General features: G+C 32.2%; 1 protein-coding gene across 1 annotated transcript; it reads right to left on the bottom strand.

Annotated features, from left to right (window-relative positions):
• Positions 1–3,516: 3,516 nt before the first annotated feature.
• LOC130644627 (ADP-ribosylation factor-like protein 13B) lies at positions 3,517–10,166 on the bottom strand. Its single transcript, XM_057450306.1, has 13 exons — positions 10,021–10,166; positions 9,731–9,801; positions 8,781–8,914; positions 8,319–8,434; positions 7,755–7,860; positions 7,506–7,563; positions 7,231–7,310; positions 6,594–6,658; positions 5,915–6,017; positions 5,746–5,799; positions 4,353–5,412; positions 3,906–3,931; positions 3,517–3,701 (listed from the first exon to the last, which is right to left on the bottom strand). Exons 1-13 carry the CDS (start codon positions 10,077–10,079, stop codon positions 3,648–3,650), a joined length of 1,986 nt encoding a protein of 661 aa, XP_057306289.1. The 5' UTR covers positions 10,080–10,166; the 3' UTR covers positions 3,517–3,647.
• Between the last annotated feature and the right edge of the window lie 285 nt (positions 10,167–10,451).

Here is a 10,451-nt window from a genome sequence, read left to right on the forward strand (position 1 = left end):
AAATTGGAAAAGGTTTTAAAGGCCATGTGGAAGCTGTTCAATGATTCCCCAGCTCGAAGAGATCTATATATTCAGTTAAGCAAATCAGATGTTTTTCCAATAATGTTTTGCCAGACACGCTGGGTTGAGGATGAACCTGTTGCCATCCGAGCAAAGGAAGTTTGGGAAAATGTTGTGAATGTCATAAAGCATTATCAAACCTTATGCAAATCAAAACAACCAAGCAAAAACAGTTCGTATGACACCTTGGTCACCCACCACACTGACATGTTTATGCAAGTAAAGTTACAATTCTTTGTTGATGTAGCCAGCATGATGTCTTCGTATCTGAAGCAATTCCAGACGGATAATCTAATGATGCCATTTGTTTCGGAAATATTAGAAAATATTATCCGTCGGTTAATGAAGATTTTCATTCGGAAAACCGTTATTGATGAAGCTGATTCAGCTTATTCTTTAATTAAAATTGATTTGCAGAAACGAGAGAATCATTTACCACCGGAATTAGTCAAGTTACCAACTGCCACCAAAACCTTGCTTTCGTCCCTTCAAGCCAGTTTGACAAAGAAGTTGAAGTTTAAAGGAGAATGTGCTGCACTTATTAAAGGTATTATTGAAAAGCTACAAGAACGATCGCCATTGAAACACCTTTTTGTTCGATCTTTGTCTAGTCTTGTTCCAAAGAATATGATTGAAAGTAAAAACTGTCTACTTAAGTTTGAAAAGGTCGTGGACAAGTTTTACACAACAAATCACATCAATTCAAAAGAAGCAGATAATGCCAAGTTGCAGTTGGAGGAGTTCATCTCACGCACAGCTAAGACTCATAAAGATAAGTTTCTTGGCTTTAGCCTTTCTGATAATCGTTTGGATCATTTTTACCGCGAGTATTTAAACGGTTCTGATAAATACAAAGATTTATGGAAAGTCATGGTGATGGTCTTCACTATTTCACATGGACAAAGCCAGATCGAGAGAGGATTCAGCATCAACAAAGAAGTCACTATCGAAAATCTTAAAAACAAGTCACTATGTGCTCAGCGGTTGGTATATGATGCCTTAAAGTGTTGCAAGAAAGATGTGCATGATATTGAAATCACTGCCAAAATGGTTACATCATGTAAAACAGCCCGTTCTAGGTATGTATTTGCCCTTGAAGAAGTAAAAAAATCAAAAGAAAATGAAGCAGCGAATAACAAGAGAAAGATAATAGCATATGAGATTGATAGTGTGAAACGCAAACGAATGGAGGTAGATACATGTATTCGATCATTGAACAAAGATATGAACAACTGTCTTGATGAGGGCGAGGTTAGCCATGACATTGCTATGTTTCTGAAAGCAAATGCATTCAGAAAAGCCATTACAGAGAAAAAAGTGACAATGGTGGATTTAGATGAGGCTATTAAAAAACTGGAGGAAGATCTCAAAAACTAATAACCTCTATAATACTCGTAGTTTGTTGACATTAGTTTATTTCAAGATATATGGATTATTTATTAGCTTCATATTAGCGTCATTTTGTCTGGTTCATTTTCTAATTTGAAGATCTTCTTATACAATACAATATATGTTCTATTTTTAATTGAGAATTAAAGTTTTATAAAACACAAGAAATAGAATCCTTTGGACCGTTTCCATAATACTGGATAAATAGATTTTAGAAACAAGAAGAGAAGAACACTATTTATTGAACTTTGTTATTTTTGTGACTTTTATATTCTGTTATTTTTAGTTTTACACTTTTGTTACTATATAATTCTAGCTTTCTGATAAGTATTTATAAACTTGTACACAAAGTAGCTATGTACTCCTAAAAGAATGATTTCTGGAACGATATCAACTTTATTATCAAGGTTTCTACATGTCTACACTCTTTTATTTTGTTCAAATTATCACAGATTATGCTATATTGATGTATAAAGTCAGTGAATTGATCAAGATATTAGCTTTTGTTGAAGTTGTTAAAAATTATTTTTGTCCTTGAAAACCAATATTTTGTTCTTGAATTGTTCTTGATTAGTTCTTGGATTTTTTTTAATTTTGAGTGGCCACCCTGAAACGTCTTCCTTAAGTGATAGCAGAATGCCTTATTAACAAAAGGGAAAGCTTTTCACGTTACATCAGTGCAAAAGTTCTGTTTAATTTCGAAGTTTATATTCTCTGGTACAAACAAACAGGTAACATATAAGAGAAACCTACTATGAACATTTGTCGATTTCCTTTTAATTAAATTAGTGTACTTAACGAAAGAAAACAAGAGTACGAGTGCATCAAGCTTTTCATCATTAAAGTTATTACAATCTCTGGTATATTAGCCGAATGCACCAAAAAATTCAGCTAACGCAAACAGGGACCTTAGTACCCTGGCTAGCACAGAGGTGGCGAATTATATTAAACGTTCTTCGCTCAATATTTTGATTGGTTATTAGAGGGAAACCTTATTGCCAGCATATAAAATAAACTAATTTCTCGCTTATATGAATTTGATACTTTTGGATGTTACCGGGTAAGAACTTGCTCGTAGTTGAGACATGAAGTTTTTTGCCCGACCAAGTTTTTCCGTTAGGTATTGTAAAGACGCTCTTTTGAATATGAAGTTCAAACAAATAAGCCATTCGCGAAAATTACCCGCGCTTAAATATGCGGATTGTGTTAGTACGGTAGGTCGGTCGGTATGTATAACAGGGACCTTGTCAGGGAAAGTATAATAAAAAAGTGAGTAATTTTGAGGGTCGGGGGTAGGTTTCCTCTGCTTAAGTTTTTTTCCGAGTAACTCAGTCCCTAAGTGATAATTTTCTCCCACCAACTTTGACCCGACTATAAATGTGAAATTCTACTAACAGACAATTTTCATGAAAATGTTCCATTTTTAATCCTACTAAAGTCAATCGATCAGTTTTATCATACCTAGCTAACCTTAATGAGGACTATTTCTATCCTAGATAAGAAGAAAGAATAACAAGGAAGAAATACCCAGCAATATTTTCTTTCAAACAATTGGATATTTCTTTCTTCACCTGAAACCTAACTTTAGTCGGGAGAAAGGGACTATAATTCAATGCATTGGTGACTTAACTTCGTCCCCAGGGCATCTTGGATGAGGTTGTTGATCTGCATATCACGAAAGGACAACAAGTGATGACCCATGTTAAAAGTGTCAATGTAAATCCATTGAAAACGATTTCATCCGCGAATATAATCTCTGGTATATTTCTACAAAATAATTTCGCCTGATTTTATTTCGTCATGGCAAGTTTTCTTTTTAAGCAAACATTTTTGCTCGAAGTGGTTGTAATCGTTTTTTTGAAAAAATTAACTGTTCACTTAAAAAACGTTCAACCTCTTTAAAACCTTTTTCCGGCTTCTTAATCAACTAGAATACTAAACAGGCCTGCATGTAGCGTGTAGTTTCTCGTGTTGTTAAAGCAACCAAAATCAGGTATAAAAATTGTGAGGTTTGCCTTATCTTACTGCAAAATGGAGAAAATTTCAATTGCAAACTCACAAACAAAATAAGAAAAGAAATCGGATATAATTATTATGGCAGTTCACTTATATACATCTATACACAAAATATACACGAGAAGTTAAAATAGTTATCTCCAGCATCTTGTATCATTACATAAAATACACCCGTTGCCTATTTAAACAAAAGCATTAGAAGTCTTTGCACGAGCCCAAGATGGTATACTGGAACTCTAAACATCAACAACATAAATGATAAAAAATTTCAGGAAAATTAAAAAGGAACAAAAATGTTTGTGGCACGGCTTCTTTTTACCCTCATCCTTCGAACGATTTTGTGAGAAATTAAAAACCAGGTAAAGGGACATCGAGAAAAGGGGGACTGGAAAGATCATAGACAATTTTTACAAAAGCAAGAAATCAGTTTAAAATCTTACCTCCAAATTTTTTATGTCCGGCAACCCTGTAAAAAGAAAAGAATTCACTTTATACACCTTACAAATAAATTAATATTTAGAGGGTTTCAGCAAGGCAGGAAAAAAAATTGTACTTCAAACGCAGTGTAGCAATCACATTACTCGTAAAAAGTTTTATTTGCACACGAACTATTTTCTTGGCTAGCTACCTTAAGAAAAATTTTCGCACAGAAAGATTTTTGCGGTATTTCGCGAATTGCTTTAGGAAGGAAGTGTAAGGGAAAAACATTGCTAATCAATCAATTTACAGTTCTTCTATAAATAGGCTAATTCGCGAAATCAAATCCCCGCGAAAATTTCCCCCAAAAAATTATCTTTCAACCAGTTATATTGGAGCCGAATACAAAAAATAAATACTTCAAATAATATCTTTCTATTTGGAAGTATTAAAACTAAATAAAAACCTACTTCCGCGCAATCTGATTGGTTCTAATTTGGACACGTGACCGTTTTCTCTAGGAGGGCTATCCCAAATATGTCGAGATGTCACGTCAGTTTCTTCAACATAATAAGACGAATTTGGTCCAGATTTATTTTTGCTTTTTTTAGTCCTTTCACCGATAATTTTGTCAACATATTCTTCGTCAGCACCATCTTCAACAACAACAATTACTTTCTTCTTCTTTTTCTTCTTCTTCTTTTTCTTATTCGAACTCTTTTGATTGTTTGTATTACCTTGTAACGAATCGTAAGACCTAGCTCGAAACATTTCAGCTCGTGAATGACGTATAATCTCCTGCTCACTTTTAACTTTTCTAGGCTTAAAATCGTCGTCGCCGTCGTCGTTACCGTCATCATTTTCGTTTGTCACCCGATATCGCGTCTGTTTTTGATGATGATGATCAAAGTTCGGCAATTCACCGACAGTACTTTCATTTAAAATGTCAACATCTTCGCGTTTTTTTCTTTTCTTTTTTACTCTCGGTGGTGGAGTGTCGTCTCTCACATTATCTTGACTACTAACATATATAACATTAGCTCCACTATACCCCGCTTCTTCTTCTTTTTCTTTCTCTTTTTTATTTAATATATTGTCGATATTCATGTCTTCCAAGTCACTACAAATACCGTCCACATCATTGTCCTTATTAATATCATCACCATCATCATTACCATCTTCAATATATATATTCTTCTTTTTCTTCTTCTTTTTCTTTGTATCCTGCTTTTTGTCTTCCTCTAGTTCGTAATTTTCCATGTTATTTAGTTCATACTTTTCTATATTCTTCTTCTTCTTCTTTTTTCTTATTTCATTGACACATGGTGTCGGTTGTTGTACGGTAATTCGTGGTACATGCATAACAACTTGATCGTCATCATCTTCTTCTCCTTCCTCTTCCTCTTCATCTTCCTCCTCTATATGTTTCTTTCTACTTTCCTTCTTCGTACTTCTTTTCATTTCTGTAGTTTCTGTTAATTCTTTGATGTTATTAGTGTCTTCGGATTGCATTTTTGTTTCTTGGTATGCCTACAGCAAAAAAACACAATCGTTAATTATATCCAAACAAATATTTACAGTCGAATTCGTTGTCTTAAAATACCACGACTGCACAAGATGACCGTTGTTGTATGAGAGGATAAAGTAATCACCTACAACCAAGAAAAAACTACTTTCTTACTAACTCAACTGCATCGCATTCAAATACAAAGAAATAAAGTTAGTAAATTCAGCCCCAGTTCAAGGGACAACAAAAATATGTTCGGGAAATCGAGACTAGCTGTTTATAAATAGCAGAATGACAAATGAACGTGTTTATATCAGGCATTCGAGGTCAAATAAATGGTCAATAAAAATGTGTACCTTAATTCTCTTCATGTTTTCTTTAGCTTTCTTTTCTCTTTTAGCTGTGATTTCCTTTAAAAGGGAAAATTCAAAAAGTATCAATAAAAAAATTACTATTCTTAATACCTCGCAAACATAAAAGCACAATAAGACAATCAGTAAAATTAAGACCACTCCAATGACATACAATTTGGTCATTAATATTTCGAAAGGGATTGCTACCAGTGACAACATCATCATCTGATTCTTCTTCCTCTTCTTGGACACCAGCTTCTTTAGCTGCTTTCTCCCTAAACATAGATTATAATAAATCAATAAAGAACATAATTATTAGAAACGAAAACCGTTCGTTTTTTCTTCTCTGTATTATACACAACACATATAGAAAGCCAGCATTTCAAGCGTTATGATTAACCAGATTTAAATGTTATACACACGCAGTTATTTTTATTTCCAAATGGAATAATAGTATGGAACTAAATTCAAACGATTTGAAAAGAATTTATCCTTTCTATTACCGTACATACTTACCGTATCGCCCATACATGCAAGGGGGCGGGGGTATTTGTCAGAAATGATTTTGAGAAAAGGGGTGGGGGGGGGGGGCATTGTAACTTGTAAGCCTTCCTTATATAAAAAAATTTTAGATATAAAAATAACACAAACCGAAAACTTAAACAATTATAGAACCTTCTCTTCAAACATTAAATAGTTTTAAATTCGATATATTGTTGGGCGCAATAGTTGAAAGTCAGTAGCTAGGATAGTTACTTGTAAAAATATGCGGGCGTTACCACAAAAAGTATTTTTTTCTCTAAAACAAATATTGTACTTAAATAAAAATGAGACATTATTTGTTTCCGTACCTTTCTTCGCGAAGTTTTCGGATTCGTTCCATTCTCTCTTTTCTTTCTTTCGCTTCTTGTTCTTTCTACAGGTAAAATAGCAGGTTCATAAGGCACAAAAAAATGACGATTATGTTTCTATTTTAACCTACCCATCTTTCAAGCATATATTTATTTATGGCGTTAATTGACGAGTCCTGTTTTAAGATTGTAACACAATAACAACAACTCAATATCAACATTGTAAGTTATTTGTATACGAATCAACAATTATGTTAAGATAAACGCCTCCTTAAATCGACGCATCTATTAACCAATGTCTATGGCAATCATTGTAGTCTTCTAAATATCTGCTAATAACACATGTTTTTTGCCATTTTTTAAGGTGCCTATGCACACAAATTATACAATTAAAGAGAATGTACAACTAAAAATAACTTGGAAGTAGCAAAATGTTTTCGGAATATTTATATTTTAAAGTTTGCAAGGTGTTTTCTAGAAAAGGATATTTAAATTTTTAGCCAGCCACGTTGAAATATTTTATAAATTTGGAATAATTAATCACCATTTCAAAATATAATTATATAAATACAAATCTTCTAGTCGTCGTATGCATTAAGAAGGAAATAATATAAAATTTTTGTAACGATATATGTACCTGTATAGCAGATTCTTTCTCAACCTTTTCATGAATGACAGCGTAGTCCTTTTCAATAGCATCCAGCAACCATCGTAAACCTAATTGAAAAAAAATAATATATATATATATATAAATTTAGAAGTGAATTTTTATTAGCGAATATGTCTTTTCTTCTCTAAAAGACAACAACTTTTTGTAAATATATTTTTTTAGTTATAGCGTCTATTTTTTGTTTACCATTTTGTTTATTTTTTACAATCTCATCATTAAGTACAACAGTAAACACTTTTTACCTGTCATTATGCTTTTATCTATTTGTTTCCCATATCCTTTCAGTGCAGAGCATGGAAACTAAAAAATGACATCAATAAATAAATACAAGGCTTAAAAGCAGAGCAGATTATTATATCACGATGCTACAATTCTATCAAGTGATCCCACATTGACACTTTCAAAATCTTTGATAAATCTAAACACAATATATCCAACGCTTGCAACAGTGGATAATTACAAATAAATGGATAGAGATTTAAAACACTCACAACATTGAATGTGAAGCTATACTGTTCGGAAAGTTCTCGCAACTCCAGCTGTTCAGCTATTTGCTTCTCGTTCAACGCACCCTCTATGTCTTGTTTGTTGGCAAAACTGAAAGAGGTTATTTACATCAACAATTAAAAAATCAAAAATTAAAAAAAAAATGAAATTTGGCTATACACTTTCCTTTAACTTAATGATTTAAAAACACCATTTTCGTGTCCTTAGGTCAAAATCGCAAAATTATTTACTTTTTTATAAAGTTTGTCAAAATACAGCAGGTAGGCATATATAGTTGTATATTGGATCTGCCCTTCATCGGGTTTAAGCACAAATAAAGCAGAATTTCAGAAAGACTTTGCGCTGACCCTCACGCCCTTTTTAACTACAAGCAGGACCATATAAAATAAATTTTTTAAGCTTCACAAGAGCTAATCCAGTTCACAGCTGTTTCCAATCTGTTATTAGTATAACCTATTTAACTCATGCTCACAAATATACGCAATGGATGTTATTACATAAAAAATATCAAGAATGTTAATTCTCCAAAACAGTTATATTTAACCTACACTGCAACTGGTTTTCCTTTCACTTTCGAATTTTTGAACACATCACCTAGCACAGTTCTTGAGTCTTCTAAGCGCTCTTCATTTCCAGAGTCAACCGCAAATAAAATACCATAAACCTATATATGAAATACAAAGAAGTTACAGCCAGCTGAAATTTGTTGTTTTTGTCCGTTAAGAAAACGACAGGTACAGTAACAATGAGGCTGCTGTCAATGGAAAAACAATATAATTTCTGAGTTTTTTAATTTTTACAAAATAAAATAAAAAGAGAACTCTGCAGAAAAAAGAAAGTTTATCAGGATGGTCACAGCTTTTAAAATTTTAAAACACTTCAGGAGAAATCAATAATTTGGCCATATCTTAGGTAATTTTAGGATATTTTAGGAGAGTCCTGATTTTTTAGTTTATTTAGGATATTTTAGAAAGTGTGGCCACCCTGCTTATAAACAAATACTTCCATACATCGGCATAGTATTTTTCCCACACACTACGCACACTGCTACCACCTCCCAAATCGTACAGTGTTATGTCCCATTTGCCAACTTTAAGAGATGCATTAGAAAAGCCAATTGTTGGAGTGATGCCATCTGGAGGTTCTGTAAACACAAAGAAAAAAATACAAAAAGATGTGGTCTTATGAATGTGAATAGAAAAATAACTAAAAAAAAATAAAACTTTTCATGTCAAATTTTGTTTTTTTAAAAAAAAAAGCTCCGACATCAAAAATTTTTCAACAAAGAAAATATTTGCAATCAATGTTCTTATTTCCTGTAAAAAAAATTAGAAACAAACTCTAATTACTTCTTTACTTTCATACACACTCTTAGGTGCATCACATTCAAAAGTTCTAGCACTTTCATTTCGTGTTATTTTAATAGAAATTAATAATAGAGGTTTTGACAAAAAATGCATGTTGACTCTTCTATAATTTTGTCAATAATTGGTTGGTGATTGGCTGTTATTTTTGTGCTTGAATTGTCATTAAAATACACAGTGGTCAAAATAGACAAAACAAAAGCAAATACAGTTTGGCTAGTGGGTAAATTACCAAACATACTGCTATGTAGGAAAACTAAGAATATAATCAAAATAACACATCTAGGGAAAAACTTGAGTTTTGTCAACAAGCAACATATGTTAGAATTATTACTGAAAAATACATACATACAATTGGAAAAAGATTTTTATACAAAAAATGAAATAAGAAAAAAAAATTAGCTAAACCCAAAATTAGATTGTACGAATATACTTTTATTCATTGATCTACACAACCAATTTTATGAACACTAATAATTTAATTAAGATCACCTGTGAAGATTTTCACTGCAAGAAAAACACTTCACAGTGAAAACAACAAAGTTAATTTTAAAGATACAAATTTTGCACACAAAAAATTCAGTAATCATAGTGACCTCCTTGTAGACATGCAACTGTTGTAGTTTTCCCAGCGTCATCCAAACCAATAATAACAAGCTTGATCTCTCTATTAAAAATTAAATATAAAAATGTTAAAAACAGATAATATAAAGCTCGTGCTGCCAGTTCCTATTTGATTATTGTATTTTGTAAAAAAGCCTAAACTAGAATTAAAAGGCTAAACTAAGTCACCATGAGGTGACTTTTGCAAATGTAATAGTACTACTGTCTACGGACACAATCCAAGATAAGAATAATATTAAAATTGGTAAAGTTGTTAACATACCTTACTGTTTTATTACCTCCTTTTAACCATGCGAAACAATTTGCCATTAAACTGAACATTTATTTCATAACTCAATATTGTATATTTTTTGAAGTATTTTCAAGCATCGCTTAAAAGTGAATATGAATTTTGTTTTATGCGTTTAACTAAAAAAAAAATACAAACATACAGCTGAATGCTTGGAACATAATTTTTTACTTGCTTTACATATTAAAATAAGACATTCTTTACACAATAAAAGTCACACTCAGTGTTATATCTTGAGAATGCTTTCATAGCTCCAGTAATAACTGTTTATGGACAGTACCAGACTAATTTGTACTGTTTAAGAAAGTGCCTAATCTGTCAGTATCTCTCTCTGGGGTAGAGGTTGACAAATTTTCAGGTTTGAATAAGAATTTTGCAAACTACAGCCGTTACTTAATTAACCC

The sequence above is a fragment of the Hydractinia symbiolongicarpus genome, chromosome 5 (assembly GCF_029227915.1).
Source record: "Hydractinia symbiolongicarpus strain clone_291-10 chromosome 5, HSymV2.1, whole genome shotgun sequence".
Classification (NCBI taxonomy): Eukaryota; Metazoa; Cnidaria; class Hydrozoa; order Anthoathecata; family Hydractiniidae; genus Hydractinia; species Hydractinia symbiolongicarpus.

Coding starts and splice junctions, on each gene's coding strand:
- LOC130644627 (XM_057450306.1), bottom strand. CDS start 10,079: ATGTTCAGTTTAATGGCAAATTGTTTCGCATGGTTAAAAGGAGGTAAT. Junction 9,802..10,020: donor GGAGGTAATAAAACAGTAAG/GTATGTTAACAA, acceptor AATTTTTAATAG/AGAGATCAAGCTTGTTATTA. Junction 7,311..7,505: donor AGATAAAAGCATAATGACAG/GTAAAAAGTGTT, acceptor TTTTTCAATTAG/GTTTACGATGGTTGCTGGAT.